This window comes from Nannobrachium achirus, assembly GCF_963921795.1.
Source record: "Nannobrachium achirus genome assembly, chromosome: 8".
In the NCBI taxonomy this organism is placed as follows: Eukaryota; Metazoa; Chordata; class Actinopteri; order Myctophiformes; family Myctophidae; genus Nannobrachium; species Nannobrachium achirus.
Genome location: NC_137817.1, coordinates 49,974,141 through 49,991,717, shown reverse-complemented (window position 1 = coordinate 49,991,717; position 17,577 = coordinate 49,974,141). Strand labels below are relative to the sequence as shown.

At 43.6% G+C, this 17,577-nt stretch overlaps 1 protein-coding gene across 1 annotated transcript; it reads right to left on the bottom strand.

Moving 5' to 3' along the window:
* Positions 1-516: 516 nt before the first annotated feature.
* LOC308290181 (pannexin-1-like) lies at positions 517-9,234 on the bottom strand (the record flags this gene model as incomplete). Its single annotated transcript, XM_080731956.1, has 7 exons — positions 517-587; positions 1,261-1,456; positions 2,327-2,549; positions 3,147-3,425; positions 4,369-4,562; positions 5,682-5,797; positions 9,054-9,234. 7 exons carry the CDS (start codon positions 9,232-9,234, stop codon positions 517-519), a joined length of 1,260 nt encoding a protein of 419 aa, XP_080588082.1.
* Between the last annotated feature and the right edge of the window lie 8,343 nt (positions 9,235-17,577).

The following is a 17,577-nucleotide window of genomic DNA, read 5'->3' as shown; positions in this document are numbered from 1 at the left end:
CGGTTGGTTCCTTGGGCTAGTCAACTTCAGTGGATCACTTAGATTTTGACCAAATAGTTGCAAAACAGTGCCAATAACTTAACATTCTGCAGAATGCAGAATCATGGATCTATTCAGAGAACAAATTAAAGCAAAAAAAAAAGAAAGAAATCAGGCAAACTATCTCCCAACACAAAAAGGGTGGAAAATAAAATAAACATCCATAGCAATAACTGTGCAAAAATATTTAAATCCTAAGAATATTTTAGGATAAAAGAAAAAGAGAAAAACAATACATGCTGAAATGCATTTAACATTGTATGACAAAATATTTGGTTTCTGGATATCTCCCCATGTGGGCAACTGCCATCACATATACTGCAATGATTAAGGACAATGGGCAAATCAATCCGTTAATCTCTTCTATTAGTGCTCTGTTATCTGTCCGAGTCCGGTCTTCCTCTAAGGTGGATGTTGCGCTATGCAACATTCACAGAGTCAAGACAGGTCTGTGTCCAACGCTTGGCCAGCAGCCAATCAGACCACTCGATGGCGGACCTCTCCTCCACCTGTAACGTCACTGTTTCCTGGCAACAGAGGAGATAATTCTGGGGGCGAAAAGAAAAAGGATTTTTACACTTAATTGGGCTGGTAGTCTTTGTTTTGAACTAAACTCTAATGTTCCTATTCTGGGCACGTTATACTGTAGTAAATAAGACAGAAAATAGCAGATCTACAAGCACGCATTGTGAATTGGATTCCATAATGAGCCAAGATGGAGGCCAGTGTCTTAAGCCTAGTTCAGACCAAAGATTTTACAATTCTTACAATTTTAAGCTCAATTTATACTTTGTTGTACGATAGTGTAAGTACACATTATTCATTAAAAAAGGTTACATAGTTTAAGCATCTAAACAATGTTTTACCAAACAAACAAACAAAGTCTGATTTACCCCTTAACCACTCTGCCATCAACAGATACTCACACAAAAAAGAAAAGCAAAGATTTTTTTTTTTTTTAACCAACATGAAAATGATGAAATATAAATGATGTTGCATCATGCCTGTGCTGAGCAGAACACTTTTTAATTACGCCATATGGTTGACATGCTGGCTGTTTTTGTCATCTGAGGGAACCAGCCTGTAATGATCCATGATGTGTTTTGTAAACCACATATTCAATATAAGATCCTATTATATGATAATTCAGTTATTACTGTCCTTCTCCACACTCACCCCTCATAATCAAGCTTGTATCCGCCAGAGAAGGTGGTTTTGCACCATCGCTGCCATCTTTTGCAGCTCCAGTGTGGGCAGTGGTAGGACTCCCATTGGGGTTGGCAGGTTTAGCTTTAGACGGCGTCCGTTTCTTCCCATCCACAGTGTCAACCTTCACCTGGCAGAGGTTCTGCAGCAGCCCCATGAAGTCAAACTCCTCTCCTGAACACTCGCCTTGCCTTTTCAGCAACTCAAGCACCTGTTGTACACAACACATAACAGTAGTTCACAACTGGGTTCCACACTGGGACACACGTTTAACTCTGGCTACAAGAGGTACAATATACATGTATTCTTTTTGTAGAAAAGAATTGACATTGGAACAGCTTGGACAATTAAATATTTGTTATTCTACAACTGCTGTTGTCCTGCTCCTGTGATGCACCAGGCTTGCCCTGTTTTGCTGAGGTGAAGCAGTAGACTCCCTTTCTTCTCATGTATTGCTTTTGTGTTTCTCTCTTAATCATTGTGAAATAGAGCCACTTGTGACAACACATAAAAAGAAACATGGCCCGGGTTGGAAATCATCACTATCTAATTAAAACGTGGCTGACGATGTGTCTATTGAACCAGACACACTGGCAGTCAACCTTCATTCATTGGGCGGTCCTGCTGTAAATCCCATTTGGTATGTAAAACGTTGTAAGCGTGTGTGGTGAACTGTAAAGTCATACGAGCCACTGTGGCCTGTGTACACAGTAACGCCTGGATTTCTGCCCTGAAAGCGACACTGAGTAATTACGCGTGTTTCCTAAACCCACCAGGCTTGAGCTAAGACCCTCCTCGCGGAAACGCCTCTCTCAATAAGTTTCCGCGAGGCGGGACTTAACTCAAGCCTGGTGGGTTTAGGAAACACGCAGTAATTACACAGCCCATGTGTCCTGATTTTTAATCACTTTTAATCTGGTGTCCGTATTTTTGAGCATGTCATTATAAGTCGGTGACGTTTTTCAAATGTTATATTTTTTATTCATTTGTTTGCTTATAATCTGAGTGTTCTCGAATAAAGATTTAATCAAATCTATGTTTTTGACGTGAAGATTTTGCACGTGGATACACAGACACACACCTTCATGTACTTGTAGGACTTGAGTTCGCTGAGGTTCTCCTGCAGGTAGAGCACGTACATGGCGAGGTCGTCCCATTGGCCGCCAGGGTGGGGCAGAACGTCCACAGTGGGCAGCAATTCGTACATTTTCAGGAAACTTGCGTAAGAATGGCAAAAGAGTGGACGGAAGCTGGCATAGATGACCACAGGGACGAGCGTAAGGTACACCACCAAGTTGACCAGGCTGAACATCAGAATCAAACAAAAGAGAAAGATCATAATTTCAACATCACCGTATATATCATATTGTTTGATTTTTAAACACTTTCAATCTTTTTCCTTTTCAATTTATTTTTTCAACATGTTTAATTAAAGGAGTAGTTCACCCCCAAAATGACCTTTTTTCTATTGATTAGTCACGCCATGGAGAGTAGAGTTATTTTTTGGTTTTTGTCACATTCCTAAGACAAAAATTTAATTCGAGTAGATTTACCCCCATTGATTCCGGATGGGGACCCGTTTCGAAACGGGTCCCCATCTGGAACGAATGGGGGTATATGTATTGTTATCATCACATTTTTGTCTTAGGAATGCGACAAAAAACTAAAAAATATTATTGAACTCTACTCTCCATGGCGTGACTAATCAATAGAAAAAAAGTCATTTTGGGGGTGAACTACTCCTTTAAAACTAATTTTGGGAGGGTGACTTGAAATATCACATGAGCAAGAAGACCCCAGACGAAAATGTTCAAACATTTGCAAAAATGCGCTAAAAGAACTAGCCTTAAAATGAGCAATTCTTCGCATTTTCCAAAAATGATAAAATAGGTCTCAAGTACCTGAGCAATGAGAAGACCCCGACAGCGATGAGCTTGCACTGGACCTTTTCGGGAACGGTGGAGTCGTTGACGAGCAGTCCGGTGCGCAGCGTGCATCCAAACTCATCGGTGACTGAGGCCAACTGGAGGTAGTAGCCCAGGTAGACACAGGCACACAGGAGGGTCAGCAGGGTCAGGCCACGACACAGCAGGTATCGAACCAGCAACACCCGCGAAAAACGCTTGGTCTTCAGGTAGTTCTCCATCAGGGGGTACATGAAGCAACCCTCAGTAGGGTCACTGGCCACAAGAGGGCAGGAGGGAGATGGAGTAAATTGTAAATGGTAAATGGTGCATTTATATAGAGCCTTTATCAAAGGCGCTTTACAGAGCTTGTGCATTACATTCACCCATTCACACACACACACATTCATACACCGATGGCTGAGGAAACCATGCAAGGCACCAACCTGGTCACCGGGAGCAACTAGGGCTCACTCTTCGACACTAACTCTGGTGGAGCCCGGGATCGAACTCTGTGTTCTAATGTTTATCAACCCCTGAGCCACTGCCACCCCCGTATTTGAAGAAAACACAATTTGGCATTCTCTGTCATATTTCTGTTATGACTAACTTTACAATACAATGTTCTTTTAACTCTCAAATACCTGGAACGCGCCCGAGTCGTGTTAGATTTTAACCACTTTAACCATTATTTTATGCTTTAACTTTTGAAAAATAGCAGATATACAAGCTCACAGCGCAGCACCGAGTGCCGCGCTGCGAGCTTGTAGATCTGCTATTTTTGAAACATCGTGAAAATGAGTGCAAGTCTTTGAATATCTTTGACACGATCTTTGACCCGACTTCTAAATCCTTCCTCTAAATCATGCTGTTCTCAAACCTTTTCTTGTCAAGGACCCCCAAAATTACAGGTATTTGGCCACGGACCCCCATCTCAAAACATGTTGTCCCAGGGACCACCCAGAAGTAAATATTTGAGTTACAAATGTTCGCTTTTAAGTAGATATATTGAAAGACTTGCAAAAAAAAAATCATGATTTTTCAAAAATAGCAGATCTACAAGCTCGCAGCGCGGCACTCGGTGCCGCGCTGTGAGCTTGTATATCTGCTATTTTTCAATAGTTAAAGCAGTCAATAATCCTAGGCCTAAATGGGTTAAACAATAGATATAGAAAGTGTGAAAAGGAGAAACACAAAAAGTGTGATTCAGGGGTCTTACCTGTCTAAAGAGGCAGTGGACAGGCTTGTGGTGGCCATGCGTTTGGCCAGGTTGACGGCCCGGTTGTAGCAGCAGTCCAGTTGCTCCATGATGAACCCCAGGTCAGACTGCAGGATAGGAGCGGTGGAGAACCTCCAGAACAGAGCCGGGCCGTACATCATCACCGCCACCAGGAGCAGGATGTAGGGGAAGAACTGACAGGATAGTGGGCGAGAAAAGAGGGGTAGGCTGGGATTACTGGGGGAATTCAATACTGTACGTGGTGTCGGTTTCAGAATAGAGTACCGAAGTCCTGACGTCACTCGCTCATCTAGGGGTGGGCGATATGGTGATAATTATCGTGGAGACGATACAATGTCTCCACGATATGCCTTTTCAGATGTATCGTATATATCGTGATACATATGAGGGAGCCTTGTAAAAAATCCTGTTTAATCGTTAATACAGAGATTCATTGCAGAATTCAATTTAAACCTGCATTTTGGTCTAAATCAGTAGTTCTCAAACTTTAAAAATGTCAAGGTCTCCACTTAACTCTGACAGTATACAAATGAAACCAAATGGACCCGTAAGGGTCCATTTGGTTTCATTTGTATACTGTCAGAGTTACATACTTGTAAAGTTCAATTTAGACTTCCCAAAAGGAACCCGGAGACTGCGGAGAGTCTAGTTTTTGTCAAGTACCTTGAAAAAAAAAAAAAACATAAAAAACAACGTGAAAAAGAATCGTGATAAAATCGTGTATCGTGATACAGCTTGGGAAAATATCGTGATATTGTATTTTTCCATATCGCCCACCCCTACGCTCATCCCCTGGATCAAAGTACCCAGTCCCGCGAAATTCTCACGTGCGTGCTCGTTTCGTGCATGCGCTTGCGGACAGCAAGACTTGGATTGTGGTCACCTTTGTAATATCGGCCGGCGTTCACTCGCGGAGCGATTGTGTTGGCGTCTCCACCGCAGCGTGATCCCCGCTGATCCAAGCGAGAACGCCCGCATTAATAGTACCCCGTCTGAAACGGTCTATTTCATTTCCCCTTGGGATAGATGAGTCGATCATCTCCCGCTCCACCACAATCTCAAGGTGTAAGTGGATGTCTATGATTAGTGTCCAGTTTCTTTGCTATATGCACCTTCACAACCTCCTCCACCCCAAAGAGGGAGCAAGTTTTCCTGATTTTTTTTTTTTTTTCCAGTTTGCTCATGTTCCCGGCACTGATGCCCCCCCCCCCCTCCCCCAGCAGGCAATCGCAAAGAAGAGGGCACTCGCAACATGGAGCCAGAGGGACGGTGTGTGAGTGTGTACCACTCACCTTATGGAGCCACAGAGGGAGGGTGTGAGTGTGTACTGCTGCCCAACAGTACGAATCCACATAAGCACCCTGCTTCCAGGAGAAGTTAGCTGGGGCAAAGCAGCTGATCTGTGTACCTAGGACACATACAATGAGACTCATATTAATTATTTACGCACCGTAGGCACGCACACGCAATGACAAAGTTATGTGTTCGAACAAAGACATTTCTGTATTTTGATTCTGAATCTAAAATCTTGTCATTTAGAAAAACTCCTTTTTGAGTTATGAAAACACTGCTCTCCTCTCCCAGAAACAACCCCCGTGTTCATACTTTAAGTAGGTTGAAGAAAACGGCAATCCCCTTTTAGAGTCCAATGAATGGACCCTTTTCACAGCAGACATTACTGTGTCAGAGACATTACTGTGACTGTGTACAAACATCAAGTTAACTGTGCCGGGGTTTTCCATGCTGGTACACAGTAGCGCTTTGGGGGCCGGACGCGACCGGACGCCATGTGGCCGGAAATATTTCCCCACATGCACGCGCACGGACGGCACCGAATGGTGCACGAGCGTGTAAACGTGTGCATAGTCTGCATACCCCCCCGCGAGAGCTGCGACCCCCCACCCCGCGAATCCGCGATAACTACAAGCAATACTTTAATCAGTGGCTACAACTTTTCATAACAGGTTTCTAGTGGTGAATGTGTGAGCGTCCTCTATTCATATGGATACAGTATAGCCTACTTTAACACCTAGGTTTCCAGCTGTGACTGCATGTGTCGTGTGTGTGGGTGTCCTCATACATGGCTCCATTACTGTGGTATTTAGTGTTTGAGATTCGTTCAAGGCAAACTTTGTTTCTCTAGCCTACTGCAGCGCTGTATTTTCTAAATGAATTAAAAGAAAGTAGAACATAAAATCTTAAGTAACAATGCAAATGTAATTAAGACTAGAAAACTAGTCTTAATTACAAAACTATTGTTTTCCCACCATTAGATCTTCTGACATCCTTTCTATCTAAATAGCCTCTAGAGGTGCGTGCACGTGACGTCAATAAATGACCGTCCGCCCGGGAAAAAAAAATCCCAAAGCACCACTGCTGGTACAAACACCTAATTGAAACAGACCCATTTTAATTACCATTAAAATGTGTTTACATACAGTATGACATGTCAAAATGGCAGGGTCTAATCTGTTCCGATGCGAGTTCAAGTAGTTTGGCTGCTAAATATAGCAGTCAGTCTGGCCTGTGGTAGTAATAGACATACGTTCCTGCACTGTAAATTATTATTTACAGTGCTATACATTCGGTTGTACATTCAGTTTTAAACACCTCTGCTTTTATTATGCTCCAGAATAACACGCTTCATCCACCTGCTACTGTTTTGTTGCCTACAGCAGTGGTTCTCAACCTTTTCAAAAAATGTCAACACTTTTTTGTAAATAGCCGATCAGCTATTTTCTCTATTTTCTAAGAACACTGCAGACCACAGACCACCATAACTCTGAGTGTAGAATTGGAACCAAATGGACCCGTCAGGGTTTATTTGTACACTCAGAGTTATAGCCACACAACGGTGCATTTGGTTCCTAACTATCCATTATTTATCTGGGGACCCCCTGGAACCCCCTCAAGTGTCCCTGGACCCCACTTTTTAAGAAAAAAGAAAGACGCACCTGGACGTAGGGATGGGACGATAAGCGATATTATCGTTTATCGTGATTAAAAAAAAACCACTCACGATAATCGTATCGTGGAAATTTAATTTATCGTGAAATCGTCCTCCGTCATGCACTGGGATCAATTCACCTTTTATTTGCTGAGCAGCATGTCCGGTACCACTTAAACCAGGGGTGTCCAAACCTTTTTCAAAGCCACATTAGAAAAAAATATTAAAACGCCCAAGGGCCGACTTTCGGTCGGACCATAACAAAGTCACATACAATTAAATATTTTATTTAACTAGTATCATCATCAATATTTAATATCAATGGTCTTTTGTCAGGTGTGTGCTCTGAACAAAACACAAATAACTCACCAAATGATAATCAGACATGCAAGGTAAAAAATACAGCAAAATAGCCTTTCTTTGACCCCTTCAGATTGAGACGAAAGGGAACAAGGAATCCTGACAAATTATACTATAAAATATTCTTGTTTGACGATGCTGGCGGGCTATTTATAGTACAATTTAGGAATGAAGCAGCGGGCCATGTAAAATGTGTCATCGGGACGCATTTGGCCCACGGGCCGCACTTTGGACACCCCCTCTATTGGTAAAACATAATATACGTACTTGATACAGTCTTTTTTCCCACTCTACCAAATCTCTTTGCCAAAAAAATTGACGATCTACAAGCTCACAACGCGTGGATGTTGGGGATATTTGGATTATCACGATAATATCGTAAATAGCGATTTCTTTTGTCACAATAATCATGATAGTTTTCATATCGTCCCATCCCTACCCGGACGGCACCCATTGTTTTAAACCACAGTATAGGTGAGATGTCAGCTGTAGCAGCCTACAATAAGAGACAATTGTTTTTTTCACCTCGGTGAAAAAGTAATCCATGCCACAGTGCACTTTCATTCCACTGAGGTTTGTTTGATGCGTTTTGTGCTTGTGTTTCTCCTCTCGGCTCTCACTTTGTTGCACTGCAGTAATCTGAACACTGGTCAGTCAGTTTATCATAGGAGCACTTCGTTCTAGCACCCCAAGCTTAATTCACATCCACAGCAGGCATACACAGATCAACAAGTTGTTGTGTATTAGTTCGTCTGGCACCTAGTTGATCGAGTTACGTAGCCACTAGCCATAACAGAATGGTCATGGAAAGGCAGGCAGAGCATGCAGCCAATACACAACAACGCAGCGCAACACAATGGGAACGGCAGGGTGCTCGACCTTGCACCGGTCTGGGAAAATAAATAAATAAATACACCAGTCAATCGCGATACGTTCCGCCAACACAGTGGAGGTACATTCAGACCAGGGGTTCTCAAACCTTTTTAGGCCGTGACCCCCAAAATAATGATATATGAACTGGGGACCCCCACCCTGACAAGCACTTGGAATTGTAGGTATTACATCTAACAGATAAATATTGTAAAAATAGCAGATCTACATGCTCACAACGCCTCGAAGTGCGAGGCGTTGTGAACATTGTCGTGAGCTATTTTCACAATGTTCGCCTCTTGCTTACTTAATATTTGACAGTTTGGCCAGTTTGGCATTAAAACGGTCTTGGAAATCCTTAAATGTTCACTTTATAAATGTGCAGATACCAGATTTTTTTTTACATTAAGCTAATCATCTGGGGACAAGTTTGAGAACCACTGATTCAGACCCTTCTGACGACCCCTCCGGAGCAACTTGAACTCACCCACAGACACCTCCTGAGCGAAGGCCAGGGAGATGAGGAGGAGGGGAAGCCCCACGGCGACACACGTCACCATCATGTCCACGGCCAGCTCGGTGCGCACATTACGGTAGCGCTTCTGGTTGGGCTCCTTCAGCAGGAAGTCACTGAAGACGTACTCTGTAGCCACATGGGCGATAGCCATCTCTTCAGATAGATTTGCGCCTGGACTGGGCTGGGGGGGAACAGGAGACAAATGTATTTTATTTTACATTTACAACATGCTAAGTTCACAGCGTTAAGTGCTTGATAAAATTATCCAATTACATATTCCTCAGTGGTGTGTTCTAGCCAAGCGTAGCCAATCAAAAAGCGAAAGAGAAAGCGTATCTGATACATAGGAGGAGGTGCTGGGCAGCGAGAATGTGGACTTCAGCCTAGTCTGAGGTGAAGATCATATATGTGTGCTGGCTATTGTCTTTATTGAGGTGATAATGGCAGCTGGAGAACACACATTAAACAATAGACCTGTCACACTTCATAGTATTAAAACTTAATTCGCTGACCGCGGCACCTGCGTATGGGAGGGAAATATTATAGATGCCATCCAAAGAAATCTAGAACACACCACTGATATTCCTTTGCATCTACAAAACTAAGATATTCCAAAATGTTTTGTTTCTTTTTAGTTTTTTTTATGGGCTCAAACCTGTTCCATGCCTACATTCACAAATATATATTATTTCTCCCCTACCTCTGAAATCCTTGCAAACAGAGGGCTAGATGGCCCCTAAACCTCTTTGAGTGAGAGAAACTGAACGCAATAACCCCTGCCTGCAACATGCAGAATGGGGGGGGGGGATCAGAATGATATAGGCGGACTGGTCATCTGATGGCTGGGGGTATATCTTTCAACAGGTCTGGGCAGACATGGCTGCTCTATTTATGTGCTATGCTATGGTGTGTGCGTATCCTAATGACAGGCAAACAGCACCATCTGCAGGATGACTATGAGCAAAGAAATCTGCTCTCATATCAACTATATTATAATGAAAATTCATATTTTGTAAATGGTAAATGGTGCATTTATATATCGCCTTTATCCAAGGCGCTTTTCAGAGATTGTGCATTAAATTCACCCATTCACACACACATTCATACACCGATGGCGGAGGGGAAACCATGCAAGGCTCACAGAGAGCAACTAGGGCTTCGGGTCTTGCTCAAGGACTCTTCAACACTAACTCTGGGTTAGCCCTCTGTGTTCCAATGACGGTTTCTCTACCCCTGAGCCACTGCCGCCCAACAACAAATTCATTAAATGCATATATAGACTACATATATATTTATATATACTTACATTCATCCATACAACATTCCACTAAATAAATACATATATTACAAAGGTACATTGTATACCACATACACATGTGGTGTAATGTGTGGTATTACTAAGGTATGCACCTACACTTCAATATTTATATTATGTCATATATATAAGGGTTAGAAAATAAAATATATTAAACTGAACCAGAGAACTAATTAGTCATAGAAAGTCATAGTATACCATACCATATATCCTGTTTATTTTCCTAACACTGGAATCAATAAACTTGTATCTGATGTTAAAATAAAACCACTATGTCTTGCCTGCCCTGACTGTATGTAGCCTACAGTAAGTATGCCTGGTTGTATCTGTCTGCAAGAACACACCCAGACATATTAATACTTCAAAATCAAGTCTCGTCTTGCTCAATGTATTTTTAGAAATAAGAACAACATTCTTGTAAAGACAGGCTACCACCTAATAATAAAGTTAACAGGGGTTCATTTTTACAGTTTTCCTCTGGCAGTGGTCCATTATAAATATATTGGTGTAAAGTTAAGTACATTTACTTAAATAATGTACACAACTACACATGTTTACTTTCTTTTTACTTTCTTTTTTACTTTACTTGAGTATTTCCAATTTTCAGTAGGCCTACTATTACTTTTACTCCACTACATCTCAGATCCAAAAATGGTACTTTTATTCCACTACATTTGACAACTTTAGTTACTAGTTAGTTACTTTGTAGATTCTGATAATTATTACAAAACATACATTAACCGCTTCGGCCCTATACATTTCGGCCATTTGAGAATAGAAGATCTACAGGCTAACAATGCGTCGCATCATCTGCTATTTTAAAAAGATTTTACTACATTTGAAAACTTGTGAAATGGGACATTCTGCATAATGAGGACTTTTACTTTAAGTACATTTTGATACCAATACATTTGTCATTTTACTCAAATAAATGTAGAATTCCAGACTTTTACTTGTAAAAGAGTGTTAAGTAAAAAGTCTGAGTACTTTTTCCACCTATGACTGTTCATATCCCACTGAGCAATAGTCGTTTTTTACACGACTAGTTTTTTTTTAGCCTTAATTTCACCCGGCTAGATTCCGGTTATATTCACACCGAAAATATACTTTGCAATTTATTCCATGATTCGATAACAATTTATTAAAAAAAACAACAGTAAGGTGCTTAACTGATCTCCTAATATTGGACTAACATAATTATAATATCCGTTGATCATTATTAAGTATAGTTTAGATCTAGCCGAGATTTAGCCAACTAATTATAGTCGCCGTATCAACGTTTATATTTACACCGAATTTAGACAATTAGATTTAATCCATATTTCAATAAACATTTCTTTAAAAAAACAACTCCACGTTGCAGAACTGATCTCGAAATATTGGTGTAAAATGATTCCAATAGCCATCCGATCATTAAGCTATTTGTCTGGGTGTAGTCGTTGTATAGCCGGCTTTTCAACGCCTTTTTTTAAACCAATGTCAATATAAAGTCTTTAAAACAAAAATATACGATGAAATGAACTCCTCGTCTGTCAGTCAGACAGTGCAGTGCCGCGTGATTATGGATCCAACTGGGAAAGATGGATGGAAACGGCAAAGAGCGCTCGTTTTCAGTTATTGTCCACGACATTGCAAGCGGCCGGCGGAGCGCCGCGCGAGTTACGAAGCCGTGGTGAATGCAATCGTTGTATTTACGGCCTGGGCAAGCGCACGATAAACGCCATGATAATTGGGTTTTGGTGCACCTCGCGCGGTTCAAGTGACTACAACGGAGCGCTCCCTACGTCCGGTTCAGCCAATCACAAGCTTCAAAAATGAGTCCGGGGCGTGCGCACACACACACACACACACACACACACACACACACACACACACACACACACACACACACACACACACACACACACACACACACACACACACACACACACACACACACACACACACACACACACACACACACACACACACACAGGTCCCCCCCTCTTTCTTCCCAGGCTTTAAACAGCCATAACTTCAGTTCCCAACATGCTACTGGTCTCAGTAAAATGAAAGAGAGCATTGCCTGGGACCTTGACACTTTTACTATTATTTTTTGGGGTTGGAAGCGAGCCCACACTGTTTCGAAGGAACAGTATTTCTAGTAGGACTTGTTATTGCATTGGGTTCCGCCCTCTGTTCAACTCAGTGAGTTGAGAATGGAAACACTGCCCTCATGTGGATTCTTTCATATCACACTGTAACACTGTTAGTGAACAAAGACTCGGTGGGAACGATTCCTGTCACAATATAGAGCCGTTTAACACTGTTACTGAACAAACACTCTATAGCAATGATTACTGTGACAACGTGGAGCAGTTTAACCCTGTTAGTGAACACACATACTGTATATAGATGAGTGATTCCTACCTCGAGGCAGCAGCAGCAGTGCAACATGCATGTTGCTTGCCCAACAATTTCCAATCACGCTTCTCCAACACAGACTGGTGCACTGCACTTCCTGGTGTGTCAGGTGAGTGACTGGGGGAGAATTCCTTGGCTACAGCGCCGTCTATGGATGGGGACCTACTGATAGGTTCTAGAGGCATGCAGTCTACCGCACTTCCAGGGGGTTGGGGGGGGGCAGCGGCCTTCGGCCGCTGCCTGGGCTCGCAAGTCCGGCTTGGTGCCGTCCCCCCACCTCGGCGCCTGACTCTGGCTGGAGCTTTACAAAAAAAAAAAGCCAGCTGCTGAGCTGACCTGCGCAGCGTGCGTGCGTTCGTTCAGTGCAATGTGAATGCATGTGACTTAGGAAGATAGATAGATAGATACGTAATAAACATGATTTGGTACAAGCTCAACTAAAAGGAGATCCTAGTAATGTTTTTGGCTTATTTCCACAGGGAAGTCATTCACGAATGAACTAATTATAGATATAGGACTGTCATAGGTATACAGTGTCATTGACAGTACAGTTCACTGGTACAAGCTCAACTAAAAGGTGATCCTAGAAAAGACTAAGTCAGGGGGAAAAAGGGGGAAACAATTTAAAAACTAAAACAATAAAAACAGCCGATCTACAAGGCTGCATGTGGGCTTGTGGATCAGCTGTTTTGGGTAAATGTGGGTTATTTATCTAATGCAGTATTGATCCCTTTATCGAGTGATTGATTGAAGACTTTATGACAAGTTTCATGACAGTACAGTTCACTGGTACAAGCTCAACTAAAAGGAGCTTTATTAATTTATTGAATGAATTATTTCCCTGTCTCGGAGCTCCAGGGCCCAGGGGCCGGCCCCTCGCCGCTCGAGGCCGACCTGGGGGGCACTCTCGGTGGGGCAGGCCGGCGACGGCGCTGCCCCCCCGGCCCTGGAGCTCCGGAGGTGGTCGAGTATGCTGGTGCTGGGCGGAAAGTGGCCCAGATGGGTGTCTCTACTCGGGTTTGGGATGCAAAAGGTGGTCCCTGGTTCTCTGGAGGTCCCGGGGACCCCCTGAGCGTGTCTCCCCTGGGCCCTGGAGCTCCGAGCTCCAGGCTCCCTGGCTCAGTGCCCACTTTAAGCACTGACTAACACTAAAAGGCAGGGGCATGGGAGACAAGCTCAGGGGGTCCCCGGGACCTCCAGAGAACCAGGGACCACCTTTTGCATCCCAAACCCGAGTAGAGACACCCATCTGGGCCACTTTCCGCCCAGCACCAGCATACTCGACCACCTCCGGAGCTCGGTGGGGTACCTCCTGCCCCACCGAGAGTGCCCCCCAGGTCGGCCTCGAGCGGCGAGGGGCCGCGCCGGCCCCTGGGCCCTGGAGCTCCGAGCTCCAGGCTCGTCATAGGGGGTGGATTGAGATTCCAGGGGGCGGATTGAGTCATTCTCATACTATCCAATAGCATCCCTCACACAATCCGCCCCCCTAATCTGTGGTCTGCAGACAAACCCACTTGTAAAATCACGCAAATCGCTACGCAGTCAGTATATATTAGGGAGTCTTACTGGTTTAATTATTTATTTATCTATTTATTTATTTACTTCCCGACTATGTTTCCGAGACTGATTATTTATTTATTTATTTCCCGACTGTTTCCGAGACTGATTATTTATGTAATTAATTATTTATTTATTTCCGCCCTGGACTCCGCCCCCCCCCCCAGGCGTCTGCCTATCGATCGGCTGGGCTTTAAAGAGCCATAACTCCGCTTTGCAGCGTGCTACCGTCTCCAAACTCGCTGTCTGGCTTCTCGTGTTACTGGTATTAAATAACACATACAAGCTTACGGAAGCTCCATCCAACTTCTGCGCAATGCATTATGGGATGTTGGAAAGTTGTGGATACTAGCAACAGAGTATTTATTTAAATAAATAAATAAATAAATAAATAATGAATGAACGAACACATGAATAAATAAATAAAAAAAGAAAGTGTGTGTGCATGCGTGCGTAACTACTGCCTCCTCGTTAAGAACCCCACACATTTAGGCAAATTCTTTCTTTCTTTCTTTCTTTCTTTCTTTCTTTCTTTCTTTCTTTCTTTCTTTCCTTCCTTCCTTCCTTCCTTCCTTCCTTCCTTCCTGTAAATGAGGCCGCATGACAAGCGTTCTCGTCACCGCGCTGACGTGCTAATTACACGCAAATACAAGGGGTGGAGTCGAACTTAACGAGTGGGCGTGGTTTCAACTACAAGCTCACAACGCGTCGCATCAAGACGCGTTGTGAGCTTGTAGATCTGCTATTAACGAGTGGGCGTGGTTTCAACAAGAGGGAGGAGTCTGACTTAACGAGTGGGCCTAACGTAATGAGTTTTGTGGGGCGTCGCACGCATTAATTATGTAAATTAAGCCGACTTATGCAAATGGGGGGGGGCAGGGCATGGTTTGGAAATGCGTGTGGGTGTGTGGGCGTGGTGCGTGCGTGCGTGCGTGCGTGCGTGCCTCAATTAATTAATTAATTAATTAATTAATTGCCTCCTTGTTAAGAACCCCGTAAATTTAGTCAAATTCATTCTTTCTTTCTTTCTTTCTTTCTTTCTTTCTTTCTTTCTTTCTTTCCTTCCTTCCTTCCTTCCTTCCTTCCTTCCTTCAATAAATAAATAAATAATTATGTTAATGAGGTTGGGGGCGTGGTCTGCGGTAATTATGTTATTGAGGGGCGTGGTCTGCGTTAATTATGTTAATGAGCAAAAAAAAGGAAAAGTAGTGGTCTGCGTTAATTATGTTAATGAGACTGCACAACATGCATTTGACGCACGTGTCTTGTTGCTAATTACACACGAATGCAGGGGGCGGAGCTAATTAGCCTAATTATTCAAAGTGGGGGGCGTGGTCTGCATTAATTATGCAAATGAGACGCACGCGTCTCATTTACATATTATTACGTAAATGAGGCTGCATTAATTATGTAAATGAGGCTGTTAAGTGGCGTTTCCCAGCGCGTAAAAAATGCAGACGGCCGTATGTAAATGAAGGGGAGGAGCTTAGTCGAAGTATGCAAATTGGGGGCGGGCATGGTTTGGAAAAGCGTTTGGGTGTGGTTCACATACATTATGCTCGCATACATTATGCTAATGAGGGTGTTAAGGTAGGTTCCCCAGCGCGTAAAAAATGCAGACGACCGTATGTAAATGAAGGGGAGGAGCTTAGTCGACGTATGAAAATTGGGGGCGGGGCATGGTTTGGAAATGCGTGTGGGCGTGGTTTGCATACATTATGCTCGCATACATTATGCTAATGAGGGCGTTAAGGTGGGTTTTCCAGCGCGTAAAAAATGCAGACGACCGTATGTAAATGAAAGGGAGGAGCTTAGTCGACGTATGAAAATTGGGGGCGGTGCATGGTTTGGAAATGTGGGTGGGTGTGGTTCGCATAAATTATGCTAATGAGGCTGTTAAGTGGCGTTTCCCAGCGCGTAAAAAATGCAGACGACCGTATGTAAATGAAGGGGAGGAGCTTAGTCGACGTATGCAAATTGGGGGCGGGGCATGGTTTGGAAATGCGTGTGGGCGTGGTTTGCATACATTATGCTCGCATACATTATGCTAATGAGGGTGTTAAGGTAGGTTCCCCAGCGCGTAAAAAATGCAGACGACCGTATGTAAATGAAGGGGAGGAGCTTAGTCGACGTATGCAAATTGGGGGCGGGGCATGGTTTGGAAATGCGTGTGGGCGTGGTTTGCATACATTATGCTCGCATACATTATGCTAATGAGGGTGTTAAGGTAGGTTCCCCAGCGCGTAAAAAATGCAGACGACCGTATGTAAATGAAGGGGAGGAGCTTAGTCGACGTATGAAAATTGGGGGCGGGGCATGGTTTGGAAATGCGTGTGGGCGTGGTTTGCATACATTATGCTCGCATACATTATGCTAATGAGGGCGTTAAGGTGGGTTTTCCAGCGCGTAAAAAATGCAGACGACCGTATGTAAATGAAGGGGAGGAGCTTAGTCGACGTATGAAAATTGGGGGCGGTGCATGGTTTGGAAATGTGGGTGGGTGTGGTTCGCATAAATTATGCTAATGAGGCTGTTAAGTGGCGTTTCCCAGCGCGTAAAAAATGCAGACGACCGTATGTAAATGAAGGGGAGGAGCTTAGTCGACGTATGCAAATTGGGGGCGGGGCATGGTTTGGAAATGCGTGTGGGCGTGGTTTGCATACATTATGCTCGCATACATTATGCTAATGAGGGTGTTAAGGTAGGTTCCCCAGCGCGTAAAAAATGCAGACGACCGTATGTAAATGAAGGGGAGGAGCTTAGTCGACGTATGAAAATTGGGGGCGGTGCATGGTTTGGAAATGTGTGTGGGTGTTGTTCGCATAAATTATGCTAATGAGGCTGTTAAGTGGCGTTTCCCAGCGCGTAAAAAATGCAGACGACCGTATGTAAATGAAGGGGAGGAGCTTAGTCGACGTATGCAAATTGGGGGCGGGGCATGGTTTGGAAATGCGTGTGGGCGTGGTTTGCATACATTATGCTCGCATACATTATGCTAATGAGGGTGTTAAGGTAGGTTCCCCAGCGCGTAAAAAATGCAGACGACCGTATGTAAATGAAGGGGAGGAGCTTAGTCGACGTATGAAAATTGGGGGCGGTGCATGGTTTGGAAATGTGTGTGGGTGTTGTTCGCATAAATTATGCTAATGAGGCTGTTAAGTGGCGTTTCCCAGCGCGTAAAAAATTCAGACGACCGTATGTAAATGAAGGGGAGGAGCT